At 50.6% G+C, this 24,434-nt stretch overlaps 2 protein-coding genes across 6 annotated transcripts in view; one reads left to right on the plus strand and one right to left on the minus strand.

The window, feature by feature from the left end:
- The window catches only part of S100PBP (S100P binding protein), a 29,548-nt gene extending 25,031 nt beyond the window's left edge, over positions 1–4,517 (plus strand). For 4 of the 5 annotated variants that reach the window (XM_082611907.1, XM_082611906.1, XM_082611909.1 and 1 more), the window contains 2 exons: positions 1,948–2,035; positions 4,252–4,517. In XM_082611907.1, the coding sequence (XP_082468033.1) occupies positions 1,948–2,035; positions 4,252–4,393 (230 nt within the window). In that variant the 3' untranslated portion in view covers positions 4,394–4,517. Of the gene's footprint in view, positions 1–1,947; positions 2,036–4,251 lie in introns of those variants that run through there. The other variant, XM_082611910.1, reaches the window with a different exon arrangement.
- A 7,148-nt stretch (positions 4,518–11,665) lies between these two features.
- FNDC5 (fibronectin type III domain containing 5) lies at positions 11,666–17,705 on the minus strand (the record flags this gene model as incomplete). The annotated part of the gene is made up of 6 exons (XM_082616285.1): positions 17,618–17,705; positions 15,937–16,052; positions 15,274–15,472; positions 14,825–14,914; positions 12,609–12,742; positions 11,666–11,704 (listed from the first exon to the last, which is right to left on the minus strand). The coding sequence occupies exons 1-6, from the start codon at positions 17,688–17,690 to the stop codon at positions 11,666–11,668; spliced, it is 651 nt and encodes a 216-aa protein (XP_082472411.1). The 5' UTR covers positions 17,691–17,705.
- Between the last annotated feature and the right edge of the window lie 6,729 nt (positions 17,706–24,434).

The raw sequence follows: 24,434 nt of genomic DNA on the forward strand, positions 1-24,434 counted from the left end.
ATTGATTACTTGTATTAGTTTTGAGAATTACCTATTCATGTCCTTGACCTCTTTTGTTCTGTTTGTTTGATGAGGAGACTTATCTTTGCAGAGTAAGGACAGTAAACCCTTGCAAATATGTTTCAGGTACATTTTTCATTTTGTCAGTTGTCTTCTTTTACCCTTGGTTGTGCTTTTTTACTTTAACTGCATAGAAACATTTAATGTAGTGAATCTATAAATTTTTGCTGAAAAGTATCATCTCATTATGGTTAGAGAATTTCTGCTGAGTGTTATAAAGCATGTCATAGTTTATATGTAGACTGATCCATTTAATAAGCATTTTTTCCTTATAAATAGGTGATTGATTGTCACAGGCTTTGAAGAGTCTTTAAAAGATAACATAGTCCCGAGGCTGTAACACCATAATAATAATAGCTACCACTTACTGCACACTGCCTGAGTGCCAGAAGATATGCTAGGTCTTTTATGTACTATATCCCTAATATTTAAGTTCAAGCAAAATACTATTATTGTCCAGATAAGAGGAATGATTTACCCAGGGCTACAGAGCTAGTTAGTGGCTGGATTGGAATTTTGACTCAAGTCTGCCTAAACTCCAAAGTATATACTTTTTCTACAGAGTTGGGCTTCTTGAGGCTTCAAATAAATTATACTGGTCCTAAAAGTTAAGTAAATGTCTTTTACCAGAACATGAAAAGATGGTCTGTCGCCTAGTTTGACAGCTCTTGGTTCCTGAGAGCAGAGTAGATACGATAATGAGAAGTATGTAAACCAGCTGAAAGAAAGGTCTCCACTGTCTAGGGCAGTGGTTTTCACAATGTGGCTCCCAGACCAGCAGCAGCCGTAGCATCACTTGGGCGTCTGTTACAAGAGCAAGTTCCCATGTCCCACTCCAGACGTACAGAATCAGAAACTGGGGTTGGGGCCCAGCAGCCTGCTCTATACTTGCAGCTGATTATGATGCATGTTAAAATTTGAGAGCCACTGGTCTAGGGGAATTATTCTCTCTAACCATAATTTTTGGTTTTGTGAGCTTCAGCCGAAGTCTCAGCCCTTCAGTGCACAATAAGCATTATCAAATAGTGGCAAAAGCATGGAATCTAACAAGAGCCAGTTTTGAGTCCAGTTTAATAGTCATTTAAGGCAAGTTCACCTCCCTGAGCCATAGTTTCCCATCTCTAAAATGATGTTAATAAAAATCTATCTCCCTACAAGGTACTTTTTCAGAATTAGTAAGATAACATGTAAAGTACCTAGCACCTTGCCTGGCTCCCAGGTGTTTGAGAAATTGCCTCCAGTTATTTTTCTTGTTAAGCAAAAAGCCCCTACCCGCCTTCTATTCTCAACTTCTCTTGTTTCTTGAATGTATTTTGCTGTCTTGTGTCTCTGGGCCTTTATATTAGCTATTTCTACTGGATACCCCTACCTCCCACCCCTCCTACTAACGTCTATACATCCTTTAGATCCCTGCTTATAATTTACTTCCCCTGGAGGGGACTTTCTCTAACCCCCACTCCCCAGTCTCTGTACTCATAGCAGCATGTATTTCTCCTGTCACTACTTATCAAAGTTTTTGGAATTGCCCGTCTTCTGTATAAACTTCATTGGGCAGGTCCAGTGTCTTGTCTGTACCATACTCTAGGACCCAGTAAAGTTTCTCACACATTATAGGAGCTAATAAATTAATGTTGAATGAATGAATGGTGGCTGTCATTATTGCTGCTGCTTCATATCATCATATGATATCATCATATCGTCCAAGAGCAAGCTCCCTTCTCTGGCTTATAGTTTTTGTGCTGACTGCTTGTGATAATCATAAATAGATAGGATTAGGACCAGTGCCTGTTTTCTCTTTCCCTGAAAGAGAAAAGCACACGTTTTGACCTAGGCTGACATGGTAGTTCACTGAGCTGCTTCCTAACCACTGATCTCTCTGTATCACAGGTACCTTGGGGGAGCTGTGTGCCTTGATGGGTCAAGTTCATCACATGCAGAACCCAAAATGGCAGCATCCTTCGGACCTCACCAGGCGGTGAGTGGGTGTTTAGAAGAAGGAAGAAAAGGGTAGAATTTTGCTACAGGAGAAATGTGGTAGGGCTTTGGTAGGGCTGTAATTGTTGTTTAATTCCAGAGGTAGAAAAAGAAGTGATATAGTATAATAGAATAAGAATTGGACTGAAATTCAGGAAACCTGGGTTCTAATACTGGCTTTGCACTTTTTAACTAGCTATGTGATTTTGATCAAATCACTTCACTTCTGTGGTCCTCACAACAGTAAAATTAAGATATTGGACTAATTGATGTCAAAGAGCCTTTCTAGTCCTGAAATCTTCTGGTTTCTTGATGCAGTATGGTTTTACAGATTTATTCAGTTACTTGATCCAATTATTCAGAAACCTTGGAGTCATCTGTGATTCCTTTCTCTCTTACTCCATAGTCAGTGCATTAGCAAATTCTATAAGCTCTACGTATAATATATCCAAAACCTGATCCTTTCTCAATCATTTTCACTTGGATTGTTGCAAGTCTCCTAAATGGTCTCCCTACTTCTGCCCTTGCCTGTCTACTGTTCTCAACTCAAGCAGCCAGAGAAATTCTTTTAAAGCATAAGTCAGATTCTCTCTTCTTTGCACAGAGTTTTCCAGTGGCTTCCCATCTCCATGATCACAAGTGCCTATATGTTTTGGTGTAGGCTGACTTGGTTAGCTCACCACCCTCATCTCCTCTACTATTCACCTTGCTCACTCTGCTCTAGTCACACTGGATTCCTTGCTATTTCTGTTTTTCATACTATTTAGTTTATTTATTTATTTATTTTTGGCTGCATTGGGTCTTCATTGCTATGCGCGGGCTTTCTCTAGTTGTGGCGAGCGGGGGCTACTCTTCATTGCGGTGCTTGGGCTTCTCATTGCGGTGGCTTCTCTTGTCATGGTGCACGGGCTCTAGGTGCACGGGCTTCAGTAGTTGTGGCTCACGGGCTCTAGAGCGCAGGCTCAATAGTTGTGGTGCACGGGCTTAGTTGCTCCGCAGCATGTGGGATCTTCCCAGACCAGGGATCGAACCGGTGTCCCCTGCATTGGCAGGTGAATTCTTAACCACTGCGCCACTAGGGAAGTCTCTCCTTGCTATTTTTCAAGTATGTCAGACGTGCTCCCACATCAGGGCCTTTAAACTTAGTGTTTTCTCTATAGTTGCCAAACTGACAGCAGTACTCGGAAAGGCAGTGTTGTGTAATAGTTATTAAATTCTGCAGTCAGATGTGAATTCAAATCCAGGCTTTTCTACTTACTCCATTCTGTGACCTTGGGGAAGTTATTTTACCTGAGGCTTAGTTTCCTATCCTGTATAAGGAGTTAATGAGAGTACTTCTGGTAGGATTGTCATTAGGATTAAATGGTGTGAGATGTTTAAAGAATTCAGCAAGTATTTGCATATAGGGCTAGATAAACACCAGGTACTGTTAAGATTATTTTCGACCTGGGCTATTCCCCATAATCACCTATGGAGATGTCTAAAAATACAGATGTCCAGGGCTTGACTCAAGGGATTCTAAGTTATTAAGTCTAAGGGTGGAGAGAGGGGCCAAGAATCTATATCTTTACATTAAAGCTTCCCAGGTGGTTATTAGGACCAGCTGGAGTTGAGAATGGGATGAAATTATCTCAGAGGGTCCTGCTCAGAACCCCAGCCCAGTACACGACTAAAGGAGGCTCTCAAGAAACTTTGAGTCTGTTCAGTTTCTAAACTTGCAGTGTGATTCTCACGTGATGCTTACCTTCTCTGGGAATTTTATTCTAATTTTAACTGCTGTGTCCTGAGCAACCTTGAGCTGTGTCAGACAGTGAAGTCCTGTTGGAGGTACAGGTCTGATGCAAGCAATAAAATATAGATCCTGTTCTAAATGTTTCCAGAGGGAGAAAATGGGTTTTTCCTGCTTAAACATTATTATACATTATACATTGGGTTTTCTTAGAACATTCGTGTATATGGACCATATCACCATAATACCTGTGTGGGAATTAGGTGGCTTTGGAAAGTGGAAGGAAATAGAACTTATAGTGTAACTTTCATATAAGGAAAATAATATAAAATTTCTAAAATTATGAGAATCGAAATATAAAATGAATATCCAATTTCCAAAAGTAACAATATTCTTTAAATAGTTTTCTTGGCCTTTTTTGTATACAAATAACCATTCCAGCTGAAACCCTCATCTATCCTCTTTTTATTTTCCCTCTCTGCTGATAGAAACTACGCCCGGTTCCGACAGAAGTCTCTGCAAAGATACAGTCTGACTCAGTGGGTTGACCAGAACATGCGAAGCCACCATCGGTTCCAGCGTCTACCAGATATCCCGTACAGTCCATTTGTCTCCTCCCATCAGCAGTGAAGGTCCCTATCCAGGGTCCTGTCCAGAGCAGCGTCTCATCTTCTGCTGTTTTGTGCTTTGTAGATTTTGAAATTTATTTTTCACAACACTTTAATTTAAAGAACTTGTCACCTTTGGGAAATGACCATTGCTGACTTGAAATTTTTTGTATAAGGTCCTTCCTGTTTATGTGTGTGTATGCATTTAAGCAGTGTTGAGTTGATAATAGTTTTAATTTTTTAATTTAAATTGAAGGTGGCTGCCGCCTGAAAGCCCACATTAAGTCAAAACACCCAGGCTCAAGCAAAACACCCACCTCTGTGCAGAGGTGAAGTCTACTTCTGGTGCCCAAAAGAAATCATCTTTTCATCTCCTATGAGGAAGAGATTCTTTATCAGGCTGCAAGCCAGTGTTAATTATTGCTGATGACTTATAAATGGATACAAGTCACTTTTAACAACCCCTCTTACCTTTTTTATTTGAATCTCTGAATACCTGTCAGTATTTTAAAGTTGGTAATCCAGGACATCTGAAGTAGTTGAAAGGACAAATCAGAAGTGTAAATCTTTTCTTCTTTTTGTACCTACTAGCTGCCTTTATTTTTTTTTATTTTTTATTTTTTTATTTTTTTTTTGCTGTACGCGGGCCTCTCACTGTTGTGGCCTCTCCCGTTGCGGAGCACAGGCTCTGGACGCACAGGCTCAGCGGCCATGGCTCACGGGCCCAGCCGCTCCGCGGCATATGGGATCCTCCCAGACCGGGGCACGAACCCGTATCCCCTGCATCGGCAGGCGGACTCTCAACCACTGCGCCACCAGGGAGGCCCTGCCTTTATTTTTTGGCTTTTGTTTTTTTCATTCTTCATTAAATTTATTTTGCACAGTAGTGTTTACAAATCTTGTACGTCTTAACTCTAACAGAAGACTGGTGACTAACAACCCCTGTTGATTTGTGATCTTGTGACTGTCTGCCTTCTCTGCCTTTCTTCAAGGATATTCCTTCTTTTTTCCCCAGTGACCTTAGGGCTCTACCGGCATATTTCTGTATCCTGTTAGACATAGATATGCCTCTTAAGAACAGCCTTACTGCGCTCTTTATTGAAGAGCCGCCCACCCAGAGTCTTGACTCTAGGACAGGCCAGAAAGCAGTGCTATTGAGAGGTGTCAGTTGGTCTTCAGTTTCATCTGCTGAACTCCAGTTCAAGTATGAGTTGACGTGTTAGTGAGCTTCCATCCTGTGGGAGAGACTTTGGAGAAGCTGTCTTTTGTCTCCATTATTAGTTAATAAGAGGTGCCTTTTGATCCAGGATCTCCTTACTTGGTCACACCTCTGATGTACAGTTTTACACAACTACTAAAGTGAATCTAAAATAGTTTTGATTAAGCCTGTGCACAAAGCGTTACCTGATCTTAAGGGCAATGCTGTGTGCAGCTGTCTTAATGGATGTCTTAGGAGTTTGCTATTCTCTTTACCGACAGCTCTAGACACCTCTTGGGAGATTTTGCAGTCTGGCATTTGTGCTGTTGTTCACTCTGTGTGAAGGTTGTACCTGGTTGCTATAGCACAGCCTGTGACACTGGGCTCACTGCCTCCGTCTGGTCTTGTTCTTCCATCAGCCCCATCTTTGTATGCCAGTAACCCGTCTTAAACACCCTACCCTGCTTTAGAAACTGACTTGGGAGAAACGTGGTCATAGTTACCAGTGAACTTAGATGGACGTCCCTAAGTGTTAACTATGTCTATCCAGTCACGGATTCTCTTTTCCTTCGACATTTGGTTTAGAGTCTGGGACCAAAATGCAAAGGAGAAGTTCTGTTCAAGGGCAAGAGTCGAAATCTGTTATTTCAGTTGGCATTGCCTATATCAGTCACTTCTCCAGGTTTCCGTAAATTAGCTTGATGGAGTGGGACAAACATCCACCTTTGGAACTATAGCATAGTTCGAATTCATTGTTGCTGGAACAATTAGCATTGCAGTTGTCTTGTTCCCCACAGATAACCAAGGAGTAAAGGGACAGCCTTTTGCTTAGGCAAAAGTCTAAGACTGATGCTCCTGCCTCCCTGGTACTGGAGGGTTTAAGACTGATGTGTAATGGGAGCTTCGCCTTTGCCAAATCAAATGAGTGACAGGTTAACGAGAAAATGTGACAATCACATTTCCTCTTTGCTCAAATAATTCTGTTTTTCAAGCTTTAGCAGCTTAATTAAATCTGTTGGACTGGGGGAGGAGAGAACTGTTCCCTAGCGGTTAACGTGGTATTCTTTAAGAAGAAAAACAAAGCCAAAGAAAACTCATTATCAGGCATGTTCGCCTTAAAGATGGTAGTGGGTAGAATCTGGAGTTTTAATCTGTTTTTAAAAGCTACATATCTCACATTTAGTGTTGGCCTGTAAGTCTAATTTTCATGTAGAATTCTTGCCCTGTTGTTTTATTTACATAAGGGTTGTGTGCATTTAACCGCCTACCTAGCTTTCTTTATCTGTGATGACATTCTTGACACGGGGGTCTTGACAATGCAGAGTAGGAATGTGCTGTTTACATAGTTTACTTGTAAGTAAAGAGCCTGAAATAACCGTAGTTTTGCATCTAATGCAGACCCCAATTTACTTTGGTTGTTGTCAGGATCAGTTATGAAACTGAAGTTTGGTGCCTCCTCTTTATCATGTTTTTCCCCTTGTAGCAGTTGTGTTTAATGTCATTACAAAGAAATAAAAGTTCTTGTCGGTGGCTTCTGCACCGTGGCCGTCTACTGCGGGCTCTGAAGGAGGGCTCCTTCCTTCTTTGTGCAGGTAGGTTAGTGGGGTGTGGGAGGGGCGGCAGTTAGTGGAATGTGGTACCGGGGAGGCGAGGGTGTGTGTTCCCTGTTCTTTTGAGGGTAAATTACAGTGTTAAGAAAGGTGTTCCAGCAGTTAAGAAATGTTGAAATTGATTGGGATTTGCAGCTACATATAGTGCACATCAGGAGCGTGACATAGGGAGAGCCTTAAATATCACTGTGCTGCTGTTTTTGCAGAGGGGGAGAATGGCTCAGCCCCATCACACAGGCATTGCCTCGCATTCCTTCCTGTGGCTGATGGCTGACCCTTGTGTCTTTCTGCCTCTCCAGAGCCAGCACTGATAACGGAAGAAACTGAGCTACCTGGGGCATTCTCCCTTTGAAAGGGATGTGAGAAACGAGAATTGATAATTGTTCTTAACCCAACTTCTCCAGAAATTGTTCCTAGAACCTGGGGTGAAGGTTGGATAAGTGTGGGTAGATGTGGGAGACAGCGTTCCTTAGATCCCTTTTGTGAACCTAGGCTTCTTAGACTCACCCCAGGAGCAAAGATGAAAAGGAAGGAAGTAAGAGCTTGTCACCTGTATTAGCCAATGCTTTACAGTCTCAGCTCGTGCTGAGACATTGAGTAGCAACATATTTGGATAGGCTTCTCTGTCCTGCTGTCCTGTAAGTTTTTAACATGTAGCCTACAGTCCAGGTGAAAGCCTCAACATAAATTTTCTAAATACTCAGCTGTTTAATATCCTTGTCTGAATCCAAGGGTCTCTTGACCTATACATACACATATCCATTTTGTCCTCTCAGGTGTAGGTGTTCCTTTGTCCAGTAATTGCTTATTTCCTTTTTAGCAATGTGTTATCGTAGGCCTCAAAGGTTTCAGAGACCAGGCTGGATTCTCTGAGCTGGTGGTGGTGTCCTTTACCCTCAGTTCGTTTTATGTTGTGGAGAAAGGAGGAGGAGGAGAAATGGACCTTCTCTAACAACTCATTCTCTAACCAGCCTGTTGTGAACTTTTACGGGAAGAAAAAGTCTCAACCACCTAAAACTAGAAAGCAGAGTTTCCTGCTTTTCTAAGAGAAAACAGTTATTCCTAAGCTGATTCTAGGGTATGCTTGTTTTGTAGGTCAGAGCACCTGTCAGGAAAAAAATGTCCACTTGTCACAGGAAGTATCAGCTGGCCAACAGTGGAATTCCTTAACTAAAAGCTCCCACCCTGTCACTCCTCCCCACCTGTCCTCCCCCTATGACAACTGGAACATGCCACAGACAGAAAAATCTGACCCTCCCAGCACCCATTGGGAAGCGGTGGAATGTAATCTTTTGGACAACCTTTAAAACCATCTAGTCCTGAAATGCTGTATCACTAAGGAATTATTTGTATACAAAGATCTCCTTCAGTTCAGCTTCAAATAACATTTGAAGGTTTGGGAGTATTGTACCGATGGAGCTTGGGGGGTGGGGTGTCCCATTTACAAAAGCATTTTGTTCTTGGAGGCTACTTTTTAAAAGGAAAATCCAAAATCTGTCAAATAGGTTTAAAGAGGGTGAGAAAGTAGAAGTCTGAAACATTACGTGACTGGGGTGGTGAGATGTTAAATATTTCTGTAAAGCGTTGAACTAGAGATCATAAAAGTGGGTTCGAAAGGAGGCCCACGCTGAAAAGCTGGGGTTGAGAGGACTGGACTGGAGAGAGGAAAGACTCCTGCCTCATAGAAACACCAGTCCTCCTTTCTGTAGACCCCGGGGTCTCCCTCCTGTCCCATAAGGAAGCCCTTTGGCTCCTACTCTAGGTGGTGGTGGTGGGGGTCTGGGAATCCTCTGTTCTTACCCCTTGGTTTTTGACAGATAAGGAGTCCAGGGCCCCATCAGAGAAGTAACTGGCCTGAGGGTCTCCTGCCTCAGTCCACCGTTCCTCCCACAGACCTGCTGTGGTCTTGCAGGGCGGATCTCTCAGTCTCAGACAACTTGCCTGGGCCCTTCCCAAGCTGTGGAGAATCTGCAGATCTAAGTGAGGGGTGAAGAAAAGACCACAGCCCAAGTCACAGCCGTAGGCTTCCACTGTGTCACTACAGTTGATTCGGGAAGAGCTCAGTTGTTGTAGAACTTGGGGGTTTAGGGAGGTGATTAAAGGGAATGGAGTTTAGTGAGGCGTGTTGTTCACTCCACTCCCCTCATACCCTAAGATGATGTGCTACAGGCACAGATAAGGTAAAGACAGCAAACTCCCATTAGCGGCAGTCCCTGGACCCCACTGACAGCTGTCTATACCTGATGCTGACTTGGAGTTTCTCCATCATCTGGCACTAAACAGGCACAGAGGACCTGGGAAGTACCTCTCTGAGGTCTGGCTGGCAGTTCTGCGTGCTAATCGATTACCCACTCTCCCACCCAGCCTGTAAGACCTGCTCCCCTCTGCTCTCAGAACCTTCCAGAACAGCCTACACTAAGCCCCACTCACCTGACATTTCCTAAGCTCCTCCCGGCTCTGGACAGAAATGTTCAAGGTGCCCCATTTACTGGTTTGCTCACTGGGTAACGGCATCATTCCTCTACCTTTCAGCCTGCTGCGGGATCAGAGTGATGTTCCTTTAACATCCCCCCCGAACAGCTTGCTGTGAATCCTGAGCTGCAGGAAGCAGCTTCTGCAGTCCCTCTTTACTTCCCCCTCACGCTGGGAGAAGCAGGACTGCATTCCCTTTGGCCAGGAAAAGCACCAACCCCATCCAGAGGGGAAAACCCTTTGTTTTAAAAACTGAGCTCCAGCCTGCATACCTATGCAGTGAGGCAGCCCAAGCTCAGTTGGGGGGGGGGGGCGGGGCTCAGTAATGGGATGATAGAGCAACTATTTTCTCCTCCTACACGTGCACCCCCATCTGTTCGAGATTTCCCTTCCAACTCCAGCTTGGCTGGCAGGCTTGTCCCTAAGAAGCTGCAGGCCAAAATGGAGAGAACTGACTCCCTCCTCCACACGTCCTGATTTGCTGCCAACTGCCAGAAAAAGAGGGCAACACTTGGGCATTTACCAGAAGACAAGGATGTGCCTTTTCATATGTCTTTTTATTTTACATTTAAAAAGTGGTTATTGCTCTAACTGGATCAGAGGTAAGGACCTCTCTCCCCTAAGGAGCCTTGGCCTTGCAGCCCCATTCAGCAGGGATGGAAGTCACAAGACAATGAGTGGAGCCTCATGCCCTCCCATGAGGAAGCCCTTAGTGTTGCTGACATCTGCCTTTCACCCTGTCTCTCCTCCCTCTCTGTGCTCCACACTCGGGCAAAGCAGAGTGGCAGCTGCCCCAGCCCCGAGAGCTCTTGTAGACCGTGGTCACTGGGGAATGGCTTTCAGCTCTCTGGCTTGGGGGTCACCGCGCTTCTCATTCAGTTCAGCAGGTACTCACTGGGCGCCGACTGCGTGCCAGGCTTGTGCCAAGCGCAGTTGCCCACACTGTCGTCCTTAGCCACGAATGGAAGACGCAGAGGTCCGTCTCTTCCCAGGCAGGCATTCAGCAGCCGCGCCGTGTCAGTCCTAGGGAAGGGTCTGCCTTCCTTAGCAAGCACCATTTGTTTTTTAAACCAGAAAGAGGCAGTGGAGGGAGAGACCTGTCACCTCACACCACTCAGGCTCTAGGGAAGGACATGAGGACCCTGGGTAGCTTTCACAAACCCTGGATGAGATGGCAAGATATGGAGACCCCAGAGGTCAGGACTGCTCTGACTGTCCATGGTGAATGGCTCGGGCCCGCCTTCCAGCAGCGTCCACCCCAGAGGGGGTGATTTAGCAGCCCCCAGGGTGTCCCATGTGGATGTACCTTTTCAGTTGTGCAAGCCAGCACTGTTGCAACTCCAAGAGACTTTTCCTAAAGAAATGGGGCCAGTACCTTCCAGGTCTCTTTCCCACTTTGTCTCCTTCAGACCTCAGACTGACGATCTTACAGTCAAAAATAAGGGCCAAAGAAGACAGAGGACACAGGCAACCAGCTCGGGGAATCCCTCTGCCCTCTGGAGTGAAGCCCTTCGGTTGTGTTTTCCAAAAGAGACAGAACAGATAACATCTTACACACTCGCAAAGTTGTGCATCGCGCCACAAACAAGTCCCTGATGGCTGGATCCAGCAAATGTTTGATGGCAGCCAGGCCCCTGCCCGGCAGGCAGCCCCACAGCGTCCCTGAAAGACACAGCTTCTGTCAATCTAGGTGCTTGTCACCTCCCAGGAGCTTTGTGCATTTTCTCAAAGAGGAAGCCAGTCCAGGAGAGGCGAGGAGGCAGAAAGAAGGCTGTGTCTCATGCAGCTTTGCCTTTTCCAGAACAGGGCCAGGCCTTTTCGTTTTGTGGCTTATTTTTTTGCAGAATTTGGGTTTGCAGTTCAGCCTTCTTCACCAGACTAGGATGGGGGGCAGAGGGAGAACTGTGCAGCTAGCTGTGCCTCCCCGCCATGGCAGTCCGCTTCCTCCCTGTGCCCATGGACCTGGGGACCAGCAGAGAAGAAAAATGAAATCCTTCTCCCTGCAGACAGGCAGTCATGCTTCGATGATGTTCACCGAGGGCTTGTTTGGAAACTGGGAGGAAAAAAAAATGAGAGAAGCGGCCAGGGCTAAATTGAACAGACTTCTTGCAAGGATGGAAACAGGGAGAAGACACCAGAAGGAAGGGAGCAGCAGGGCTGCAGCCTAAAAGCCAGGCTCTTGTCTCAGGTGGAAAGAAAGGAGGAGCCCTGCCTGGATGTCTTATCTCTCTGCCTCTCAAACCCAGCCTTCGGCTTCACTCAGCTGAATGGCCAGGACTGGGTCCTGGGCCCTAGCCGAGCATCCCGCTGGCTGGTTCTCTCCCATCCTGCAGATCTGCCTCTGAGCGTAGCCTCAGCCACTGACATTGCTGAGGTGCTTCTGGAGATGGTGGATTAATAAGAGGCTTCAGGAGAGCGCCAGAGAGAAGCCAAGAGAGAGGACAGTAAGCCAGAGGGTGGAGATGGAGGAAGGAGGAGATGTAGAGAGAGCCAGATGTTTGTTTGTTGGATAATCATCGTCAGAACCATGAGATTCTCTTCCATTCTCTATGTCTCTCTTCTGAGCTGCTCAAAGCAAGCACTGAAAAGGTTTTCATATCTGTTTTACAGAAGAGGAAATGAAGGTACAAAGAGGTGAAGCACCTTCCCAAGGTCATACAGCACAGCAGGAGCATGAATGAGCCCAGAACCCCTACTCTTGCTGTCCCGCACCTACCGGGAGCTCTGCCCGCCCCACTCACTGCCCTCTTTTTAAAGCCCTACTGGCTCCTGGCACCCTGCAAAAGGAGAGGATCCAAAATCGATTTGCAGTGTCCCCGGTGTCACACAGGCAGCGGCCAAGCTTGGCTCTGTCCAGCTGCAGCCATGCCAGGCCCCAAGCTGACCCCTTCTGCAGCCCGGGGACTACCAGGGTGCCAGCCATGGGGCCCCCGCCCGGGCCCAGGTCTTGCCCTCACCTTGCTGCGGAGAAGGCCCCCGCTTTGGTGCTCTGGTGTGCTGGTTTCTGATGCACTCTTGGTTTTTTCCTTGTTGTTATTGGGTTCATTGTCCTTGATGATGTCATACTGGCGGCAGAAGAGGGCGATGACGCCTGCAGGGGACGAGGGAAACCAGTCAGAGGCCAGAGCCCCAGTCCTTGCCTCTCCACTTCATGCCCACTAGACCAGGCTGAGCTCCTGTGGGTACCAGGCTCCAGATGGCCTCTCACCGGCACTACTGCAAGAGGCTGCCTCTGGCCTCTGGCTCCTGTGTCCACCTGTCCCCTTCCCCACCAGCCCCTTCACTGCTGCTGGGCTGATCTTCCTACAACATGCTTCTGATCGTGTCTCCTCCCTTTCCTTCTTTTAAACCTCAGAGGGCTCCCCTTTCCTTTAGGGCAAAGAGCAACAATAGCATTTGTCTAGCATGTGCCAGGCCCTGTGCTGGGCCCTGACATTCCATCTCACTGAGCCCTCATAGCTCTCTGAGAGCACTGGTTATTCCCATCCCCAGGTTACGAGGGAGGACAGTGATGAAGAGCTTAGATAACTCACTCAAGGTCACACGGTGGAGTGGGGGTGTGCACTCCAGGGCCTGCACTCTCCTAAATGTTTATCGTTATCAAACTAATATTTTTTGAAAGTCCAATAGTATTAAGGCAACCACCTCCAACTCTCGTAGGTGTTTTCCCCATTTTTACCTCTATACTTGATTTACAGTGCTATTTCATTTTTGTCCGCGCCACACGGCTTGCAGGATCTTAGTTCCCTGACCAGGGATTGAACCCGGGCCACAGCAGTGAAAGCCCAGAATCCTAACCACTAGGCCACAGGGAACTCTATAGTGCTATTTCCTGATCTGTTTTAGAGATTATCTGTTGACGTCCCACCATGGCATATAGAGCCTAACCACTCCCTCTACTTCCTTCCTCATCATCCTAGCAGAATTACATCACAATTTCGAGTTAATTCACTATTTTATATTGTTACAATGATGTGAATACTGTCTGTGTCAAGTCTAATAATGCACCAGAAGCAAACCTCCCCTTTTGTACAATCCTTTGTTTTTCCAGCTTTTTTTTTTTTTCAAGTGTCTGCTTTTCTTTGTGTCTACGGAACATATTCTTCCATATGCTTCTACAACAGAGCCTGTCCTCTCAACCACGATGCTCATATAACTTCGACATGGTGTTTAATTCCCTCAAGAAGGACTCCAGTCCACTTGACAGCCTCAACAGCCTTTACCCCTCACTTTCTATCTTCTCTCTTGGGTCACAGCTGCACTGAGTCAGACTGAGCTTAATTTCCTTCTTGAACACACCATGCCCAGAATACCCTTCCTTTTTTTGGCTGCCTGGTGAACTCCTACTCATCCTTCAAAGCTCAATCCCCATTTACCTCCTCTCTGTTTTTCTTGATTTCTACTCCTAGCCCCAGAATTCATTCATTCCCCATCCTCTGCTCCCATACATGGTGCTATTATAGCACTCGTCACGTTGAATTATTGTTAAGTACGGGCCTGGCATCTCCCAGACTGAGTTCCTTACAAGCACATGGCTCTTCTGAGTCACGACTGTAGCCCTACTCTCTGGAACGGAGTGGCTGTTCAGTAAATTCTGGTTGAGCTGAGTACAAAGGTGATGGTCTTTATCCCCAGGGAGCTCACAGACAAGTGGGAAAAGAGAAAGACAGGAACCCAAGTAACTTAGCTAAGAAGGGCTAAATTTAGAGAGGAGCACACAGGGTGCCGCAGGAGCATTGAGGCAGGAGGAACATTCTAATGGATGGGTTGGGGAGGTTTCACGCAGCCGGTCTCCGAGCTGTGTCAAGACGGATGAGTGGGTCAAGAGGGTGTCCCAAGCCTGAGCTGCCCAGGCCTGAAGCACCTGGAGGCACAGCAACCCGGAAGAATACGGAGAGGCTGCTGCAGCCAGGGCTGGAAGGCCAGGGGCTTTGGCCACTCATTAGAGAGGGCAATCACTCATAATCTTACGAGGCAGCTACCGAACTGCTCGTTTTTTGGTGAGAGGTCAGTTAGAGAAGGGATCAGATCTGGCCCCCAGAGCAGAACTTAGGCTCCTAAGTCCTCTCACTGCCTCCAAGCCCCCTACCCTTCGTTTCTGTGAGTAAAGGGTCTGGTGAGGGTCCTCCACTTCCCCGAGGTGAAGTGAAGAAGGGCTTGGGGCCAGACTCACCGGCCCACATGAACAGGACCACGACGATGATCAGCACCTCGCCCGTCCGCAGCTGTTGGTTCCTCCCCATCTCCTTCATGGTCACCTCATCTGTGTGGAGAGAGATACTAGCTCCAGGACTCCCTGGGCCCCTGCCAGCCACGTTTCTAGGGCCAAGTGCAAAATATTAAGGGCTTATTTCTACAGGTGCCCACACACCTAACAAAAAGAGATTCTAGAACATGCTGATGGCTACTTGGGTGGCAGCGACTAGACTTAATCCAGAGCTGAAGGTTTGTATCCCATAGCTTGGGGGACCAGAGTGGACCTCCCTCTTCAGGGGCTGCTTGGCTAGGCAGCAGGGGCTGGGGGAGGATGGGGAGCTCACGCTCTCCTCCAGCCGCCTGCCGGGCTAGCCCTGACTGCCCCTCCCCACACCCCGTCCCTTGCTAAAGGTGGCCCGGGCCTGCCTTTGTTCTTCGAGGCCATCTTCTCAGCCTCCCGTGGTGTCTTAAAGAGCACGGGCTCGCTCGCCGGACTCTGGCCCTGAATGGAGATGGCCTGCACGTGCACGATGTACTCGGTGTCCTCCTCCAAGTCCCAGAGCGCGCACGAGCGGGTGGTGGTGTTCACCTCCTGGATGAAGCGCAGCATCCGCACATCCTTCTTCTGTGGAGCAAAAGCCGGGCCCCAGGTTTCAGTGCCCAGGCCCCCACCCCACGTCTGCCCACCTCTCCAGCGGTGATAAGGCCTCACCTGGCTACCATGTTAAACCCCGGACATCCACAATCTGACTCAAGCATCCCATCATCCCTGCAGGTAGGTATTGATATCTTCATTTTACAGGTAAGGAGACAGATTCACAGAAGTTAGGGAAATTGCCCAAGGCCATTCAACTAGCAAGAACTGGAGCAAGGTCCTAAATTCAGATCTGTTTAAGATCAAAATCATGCCCTTAATTCCCAGATTCCAACCAAAGGATTCCCTTCTGGGGCCTCCCTTCCCAGCCACGTGTGCAGCTTTCTGCCCAACTCTCTTGCTCCTCGTTCCTTTCTCTTTCAGCACCCCTTCCTCCCCCATCCACCACTTCTATCTTGATGTGTTCCTCCCTCCCAGGGACCCTCAAGGGTTACCTGCTGAGAGATGGCAAATCCAATGACGACCTCATCCTCCAGGACGTCCCAGCTCACCACTGCAGAGTTGGCCTTGAGGTGCCTGACAGTGACATTCACTGGGGCCGAGGGGCTATCTGGGGGTGGGGAGGCACCTGAGCCTGAGCACCCCCTGTTGTGAGGTCCAGGCCCATGGTCTCGTCAGTATGACAAGATAACCTGCGGATGGCCATGAGGTGGGAAAGAAGAAACCCAGGCCTTCCAGTGGGATTGGCACCTGGGTCTCAGTTCCTTAGTGGTTGAAGAGCCAGGCCTGAGAGGCCCCAGGCTCCTTGTAAACAGGGTGGGAACCCCTGCTGGCCACAACTGGCCCCACTAGGTTTCGAGCTAAAACTGATGAGCCCAAGCCAGGGCCAGGTCTAAAGGAGGAGGAATGAGAGGTGGGGAGACAGGCATGGGGGAGACATAGGTGGCCGGGCTGCAGGAGCTCAAGGTTAGTCTGGTGCAAAGCAATCAGAAGGCTCCCCAGTCCAGTGCTCTTTCTACAGAACTGCACTGTCAAGTGAGTGACCTTGAGGGAAGGAGAAAGACCCAGAGGTCGAGAAGAGCCTAGCTGGGTGAGCCCTGGGATGGGAGTGAGGACCAAGAAAAGAAGCCCCAGTACTGTGGAGACCCAGGCAGGATGAAGCCTGGGGAAAGGCCTCTTCTCCACACCCCACCAGCCCCAAGAGGCAGGTGGGAAGGCGGCAGAAGAAGATGGGGTCACTCAGAGCACGGCCCCTCAGTGGAGTCAAGAGAACAGGGTAGGGCCTCTTGGATGGGAGGAGAGGACAAAGGGGACCAGATGAGAGGAGAGTGATGAGGATGGTGGGGGTCAGGGAAGGAAGAACTTTCTAGGAGAGGGGCAGCGGACTCACACAGCTTCTGTATCCCGAAGAGGCAGGCGCTTAAAGGGGAAGAAGACCTAAGCCTAAGACCTCACCCCTCACCTCATAGGTCTGGGGCCTGGGGAGACAAAGCCAGATGTGGAGGCAGAGAGAGACAGAGGGACACAGACAGGGGCAGCAGACGCAAAACCGGAGAACAGACAAGTCGGGTATCAGAGACAGACACAGGACGGAAGCAGGGAGACAGCACTGAGCAGCCAAGGAGAGCTGGGTCGGAGGAGAGATGAGCAAGGTGGCAGCAGCCAGAAGGGACGGGGACAGGGCGTCAGGAGGGGCAGGGTGAGGAGGAGGCCAGGTCCCCGGGGGCAGGCCAGACTCCAGGCTCGGGTCCACCCCACCTGTCCCCGTGCCCTCGGGTGCCGGTCCCCATCCCCCTCACACAGTGGGACCCCATCCCGCTCGACCTGCAGAGTTGTCCTGCAGGGCTTTGGGTCAAGGAGAGAGGCCCAAGGTGGGGGGACCGGTGTCCTCAGCTGCTCCCTGGGCCAGAGAAAGGAGCTAGGGCTCCTGAAGGAAAGGCCTGGGGTCAGGGCAATGGGATGCGGGGGCTGGGGAATCCCAAGACCGTGGATCCCAGAGCAGGGGTGGTGGGAAGGGGTTTGAGAGCTGGAGGTCGGGTCTTGGGGTCAAGCAAGCAGGAAAGGGGCTGGGGCGTGGGGCGAGGGGAGCAGTGAGCGGGCCTGAGACGGGGTCCCCAGGGGGCAGGCAAGGGACCCGAGGATGCCCGCCCGCGCCCCGCGCCCGGGCCCCCTTACCCGCCTGCACCAGCCCGAGGCAGACGCAGCCCAGCCACAGGCGGAGCGCGGCGCGGGGCGGCCCGGGGTGCATGGCGGCGGCTTCGGCGTGCGGCAGCCGCTCGCGCTGGCGCTCCGGCCCGCGGCCCGCCCGGCCCGGCCGCCCCGTGCCGCCCCGCGCCGCCTGCATGTCGGCTCCGCGGACAGCGACTCCCGCGCGGCGGCGGCGGCGGCGGCGGCGGCCGCGTCCACGTCGGGCGCCCGAGGGGCGGGGCGCCCCCGCTGCGGGGAGAGGCGCGGGGGCGGGGTGAGGGGCGGAGGGCACCCCCTCGCCGCCCCGACCCCCGATGACCCGGCCCGCGGGGCTTCGCCGACCCGCGCTGCCACCCTCTCGCCTGTGCCGGAGCCCGAGCGGGGTTCTCCGTGCCCCACTGTGCTCAGCCCCAGCCTCGCACGCAGCCTCTCTCCCCGCCGCGCAGCCCTGACCGGGCCGCCACCGCTGCCCTTTCCCGAGGGAAAGGGAGGACAAGTGCCACGGAGACGCTCCTCTGGGCTCCCATCTCACCCGCCCCAAAGCTGACCTGCCCTCCCGCTCCTGGGGGCCCCCACCCCTCGCTCCGCCCCAGCCCCAGACCCGAGGCCTTTCAGGCTGGGGCAGGAGTGAGCAGAGGGGAGCAATCCTAGTAGGGATGGGGGTGACTATAGCGTGCTCCGTAGGTGCTGGGGTGCAGACAGTAGGTGCTCAGCGTTTGCCATGGGGCTGAGAAGAGAGTGCTCTGACTCACTGGAGGGCCTAACTGTGACCCCAGGCCCGTCCTTCCCTTCTTGGCCTCCATTTTTCCCTCCATAATGAGAGCAACAGCATCTCCTAGGTGCCAGCTGCACGCTGGGGGCTTTACTTGCATCATGTCGACTGCTTCTCACTGCAACCCTGTAAGGGCCCGCTCTGTTGTCCGCATTTTGCACAGGAGGAGACTGCAGCTGGGAGAGGTTACTTGACTCCCCCAAGGACCCACAGCAGAGCCAGGATTTGAATACAGGCTGATTTGACTCCCCATCATGTGCTTGACTGGACTGTCTCCCACCTTGGGATCCCTGAGATCCTAGCAAGCTGGCACTTGCCCGTGCCAGCTTCTCCCCAGCCAGAGAACAAACTGGAACAATCTCTTCCCAAGAGCAGGGTGAGGGAGGAATGGCTCCAGCCCCCCTGCCCCCACCCTTCTGGACTGGTTGAAGGATATGAGCAGTGAATGAGCTAATGACTCTGAAGTGCAGGGGACTTTGGAGATGTGGCCAGCAGCCACAGTTCAAAAGGGCTCGGGTGACCCCTCCCTCATTACCCTGGGGACATCCATATGCCTACCACTGTCCCTACCTTGGTGCCACACACCCTGCTGCCTAATCCACTCTTTTTCTGATCTTGGAGTGGCAGAGAAATACCCTCACCCTGCGCCCAACACCCTCTCCCTAATGAGAGGACCTCTGGAGCACCAGACACCTGGGGAAGCTCCCACCCGCCACCCTGTGTCACTCTCCACCCTGAGTCCCAGTCAGGGAAACTAGGTTGAGGAGAGAGGCACAGACCAGGGCCTCAGGGCCCCTGACATGGAGGGATCACCCATCTTTCTAAATGACCCCCTCCCCGCACTGCCTGAAATTCCACCACTAGGAGGGCATCCCTTTGGGTCTTAAAAGGCTTCTGGTCTTCAGAAGCCCCTGAAAGAACGAATTCTTTTTGAAAAAGGGATACCTTGCAAGGTTATCCCACAAAACATCTTCAAGAGCCCCTGGCCTCTGCCTCCATTTTAGATTAAGAAACTGAGGTTCAGAGACGGGAAGAGCTTGGTGCAAATTCACGTATTGAGTCCAGAGCAGCAATAGAGCCTTCGTCTCCTAATGCCCACCCCTCGACTCCTTGTACTGCCCCCAAGTCTCTATTTGGTCACCTTGGGAGGGGTGAGATGGGAGGGGGCTCAGGGGTTCTTGCTGAGCAGCAGAACCTAACCCGCTAGCCCCTCAGTACCCCTAGGCCTGCTCTGCTTGGCAGGCTGACACCCCGGCCCCTTCTGCTTCCTCAGCCACATACCTTATCCTGGGGCGAGCCTCAGCTGGGACCTCCACCTGTTTGGGATAGGAGCCAGGGAACCAGAGCACCTCTCCCTCCCTCTCCTTCTTCTCTCTCTTTTTCTCTCTCTCTCTCCTTTCTCTCTCTCCCGGCAGCTGCTTTCAGCCTCACCCCGCCCAGCCCCGCCCCACCAGCTGCAGCTTGGCCCCTGGGGACCCCCCCTCACCCACCAGGCAGGAAAAGACAACCCGGGGCCTGCAGGAGCAACTGGAGTCTCCTCAGGCCTCATCGCAGGAGCCAGCAGGAAAGAGAGGGGTCAGTTAGAGGTCACAGAGTCCGCTCCTGTCCGTGCGGGGGAGAAAATGAGTGAGGGACAGGGTCCTGGTGGGGTGTGGAGTCCAGTCCAGCGAGGGGGAAAGGGGAGTCTCAGCGCCACCCGCTGGCCACGTTGGGTATAACCCCAGGTAGATGTAGGGCACTGGGTGGGCGGAGATGGCTGTGTCTGAGGCTTTGAGAGGGATGGGGAAGCGTGGCTGGAGGACGGGTCATGAAAGACAGAGAGGATTTGGAGAGTTGTGGCTGCAGGCGTGCAGCCTTCCCAGGCCCCATGATGCATGGGGTGCTTGGGCGTTACCTCGATTCTGGGAAAAGTCCTGATGCCTGGAGCTTGGCAACCAGTGGAAGCTGGGTCTGGGGTGGGAAGAGCTGGGAGGATTTAGAGGCCCCCTGGGTGATCTTGGGAGAGAGCTGTCAGGACCAGTTCCTTTGTGTGCACCATCTGTATGCCATCTCTTAGCACAGGGCTAAGAGCAGTAGACAATAAGTGTGTGTTGAACATAAAAACTTGTTCTTCCAACATATATTTATTGAGACCTATTATGTACCAGGCTCTGTGCAACCTTCTGGAAATACAGCAGTGGAAGAATGATTAAATGCATGAACGGGGATCTGGGTGGGGGGCGTGAGGGGTGGGCCTCTGTCATCCAAAGATGATCTGCATTTGGAGGACTCCACAGACACCTCTTAGGGGGCTGACTGGTCACTTACACATTGGCACCTGGTGAGGTCACCAGCTTTTGGATCCTCCTGAGTGTCCAGAGCTGTCCAGAGTCCCAGGCCCTAACCCAGGCTGCAGGTAAGCATTTAGAATGGGAAGGCTCCTCTTTGCCACCTAGAATGGTCATGGCCCTGTCTAGGGGGTCCCCTAGATACACAAACCCCAAATCACAGGAAGAATTAGGAGAAGGGAAGGAGACTGCTTTGAGGATCCAGTAATCAAGCACCTACCCAGACTTGGCTTTTTGTCCATGTTATTTTGAGTCTTTGGCTGATAAGTTATTAGCTCCTGTTCCAGATCAGGAAGCTGAGGCTCAGAGAGGTGTGAGGACTCACACTGGTTAACACAGCCAGTGAGTTATGGAGCCATGTCTTAGATTCAGTGATGCGGCTTCAAGTTCAGGGCTTGATCCAGTCTGCCTATATCTTCCCTTCAGCTCTGAGGGCTCCTCAGAGGTCCTGGGCCCAGGGCTCACTAGAGGATATACATTTTCCTCCCCTAAAGGGCTTGAGGGGGCTGGCTGCTCACAGAGGCAGTTGCTAAGCCCAGGCCCAAGTCCATACTGGAAAAGGGACCCACCACTCACCCAACAGTTTCCACGTGCCAGAGCATTACATACACTAGAGAAGCTTCTCTTGAATCCTCACAACCCTAAGAAGTTGGGAATGTTATACTCATTTTACAGATGAGGAAACTGAGTCTTAAAGAGAGGAAGTAGCTTGCCATGGGTCATACAGCTGGGAGACACTGGTCTGGTCTAATCCCCCAAAGTCCTCATCACAGCAAGGATGAGGCCAGCCCAGCTCAATGTTTCTTGAATGCTTGTGCCAGGCAGCCTGGGCTGGGTGCCAAAGACATCGTGATGAACCAGATTGGTCCAAGTTCTTGAGGAGCTCCTTAAGGAGAGAGATATTCTTTTTTTTTTTTTTTTTTTAATAGAGCTTTTTTTTTTTAATGAATTTATTTATTTATTTTTGGCTTTGTTGGGTCTTCGTTTCTGTGCGAGGGTTTTCTCTAGTTGCGGTGAGCGGGGGCCACTATCCATCGCGGTGCGCGGGCCTCTCACCGTCACAGCCTTCTCTTGTTGCAGAGCACAGGCTCCAGACGCACAGGCTCAGTAGCTGCGGTGCACGGGCTTAGTTGCTCCGCAGCATGTGGGATCTTCCCAGACCAGGGCCCGAACCCACGTCCCCTGCATTGGCAGGTGGATTCTCAACCACTGCGCCACCAGGGAAGCCCCTGAGAGCTATTCTTAATATACAAGAAGAGGACTACCTTATGGACCAGGAGGGACCAAGGATCTACAGGGGCCAGGAGAGAGTATTAACTTAAAAGGAAAGCAGGGAAGGCTTCTGGGAGGAGGTGACGCCTCAGTTAATTAGTATTGACAGTCAGGTGGGAATTAGTCAAATGAGGCAAAAAGGGCAGAGGGAAAAAAGAACCATTAGCCTGAGGCCTGGGAGAGCATAGTGTCTATGTGGAGGGGAAGGAAGGGAAGCAGAGTAGGGTGGCAGGGAGGGATGGGAGGGGTTGCTACAAGCTCTGGGCTGTGACAGTGGGAGCAGGAAAAATAGGATTGGATTTGAAAGACTGCTCTGAGCTTGCAAAAGAAGTCAGGGCTGGGGAGGGCTTTCTGCATTCAACTAACACATATTGAGCACCTACTAACTGCCAGGTCCTATGCTAGGTCCTGGGGACACAGCTGTGGACAGGATGACAAGGTCCCTGCCCCTATGGATCTCATGTTCCAGTGGGAGAGACAGGCAAGAAACAAGGGAGCTAATGACAGTAAAATATGTTCAGAGACTCACATGGCAAAAATGGGGGCATATGGTTGAGAATGGCTGAGTGGGAAAATGTTAGGTAGTGTGGTCTGAGGGGGCGACATCTGAACTAAGAAGGAAAGGGGGGCAGGCACAACACACATCACAGGAAGGGTGCTCCAGCCACAGGAGCAGCAAGTGCAAAGGCCCTGGCGCAGGAGCAGGCTTGGCATGGTCAGAAAACTTAAAGAAGCCAGTGAGACTGGGGCTTCATGGGGAGAAGGAGGAAATAAAGGTGGCTAGGATCAATAGCACAGGGCCTGGGGGAGTGGAATAGAGCTTATATTTATTCCACTTGCAGTGGAAACTTTCAAAAAGAGATGTGATATGATCTGATTTACATTTTTAAAGGGTCACTTCACCTGCTGCAGGGTGTAAGCCAGACTGCAGAAAACCAGGCCGAGTGACCTGTGAGGAAGCAAGGAGGCTGCTGCAGTCACCAGGCCAGAAAAGATGGGTCTTGGCCTGGGACAAGGAGAGAAGTTGATGGAGGATTTGGGGAAAGTTTTGTAGGAGGAGCTGCTGGATGAGATGCGATGAGTGAGGAGAGAGGAGGTGAAGAGGGAACAGGGGAGGGGTCAGCTTGCCAAAGTCTGGATTCTAAGCCAAAACACCTGGCTGGGTGTCGCTGGGCCAGTTACTCCACCTCTCTGAGCCTCAAATGCCTCCTCTTGAAAAGAAAGATAATATCCACACCACAGAGTGGTGGAAGAGATAGTGGGGAGTGGAGAAGAGGAGGAAGAGAGAAAGAAGGGGGGAGGGAGGAGGAGGGGGAAGGGAGGGGAGGAGGGAAGAGGTAGAGGAGAGGTCTGAGCAAAGGCCTTCCAAATGGGTAAAAGAGACCTCCTCCAATTTCTTCAGTTCTTCAGAGTCTACAGAGGAACTGACTCCCATCTGACAGTGCTCAGAGAGGTTGAGAATCTTGCCCAATGTCACACAGCTAGTCAGTAGCATCTCCATGCCTCAAATTGCCTCAAATCGTGGACCCCAGATTTGCCTCTGGAGACAGATTCTCAGCTACAAACCACAGTCACTAAGATCCCTCAGGAGAAGTGGGGCTAGAGGCTCTGTTTTAGGGGGTCCAGATGCGGGGAGGGGGTGGCAGGATGCGCAGGCTGCTGGAGTAAAACTCCTTCCCCACCAGGGAGGGGTGGAAGGACGGGAGGCTGAGAATCAGACAGCGCTTAGGTTCAAGCCTTAGCTCAGCCCCTGACTGGCTGGGTGACCTCAGGTACCACCATGTAAAGTGAGGGTCTAGGTTCAAGAGCCCACCCACCTCCCACATCCCAGGGTCTCCCTCAGCCTGAAAACAACATGGCTCTGCAGAACCAGAGCATGGCCAGCAGAGGGCGCCCACCTGGGCCATAGTGCTGCCCAGAACAGGAAAGGCTCTGGGGTTGGGGGGACCCAGAGCCCTAGCTGGGGAGGCCGCCCTGCCTCCCGCTTTGCTCCCTCTTCCTGGGTGCCAGGAGGCCAACTCCCAGGTGAGCAGACCACAGACTCAGCAGCCGGGCAGAGGCTGAATCTTGCTGCCGTGCCTCTCTGAGCCCCAGTTTCCTCATCCATAAATGGGCCTAACGATAGCGCCTGCCTCACAGGGTTCTGTGAGGAGTCAATGATGATCAAGCACAAAAGGGCTGACTACACAGGAGCTGCTATTTTTATTAGCAGTGGTGGCAGTTGTATCTTAAAGTGCCTGACACAAAGGGTGTCTAATCAGTGTTGCTGTGACGGCAGTGATGAGGAGAACGACGCAGCACTCAGTTGCTGGTTATATTGTATTTCCTAAATGGGGAGCATCCAGTGCCTACCATCTTGGGATGCCTCCAGTGACAGGGAGCTCACTCCCTCCCCAGCAGCCCATTTTCACTGTCACATCATCTTTTTGCTGAA

Source organism: Mesoplodon mirus (assembly GCF_964341445.2).
Source record: "Mesoplodon mirus genome assembly, chromosome: 3".
In the NCBI taxonomy this organism is placed as follows: domain Eukaryota; kingdom Metazoa; phylum Chordata; class Mammalia; order Artiodactyla; family Ziphiidae; genus Mesoplodon; species Mesoplodon mirus.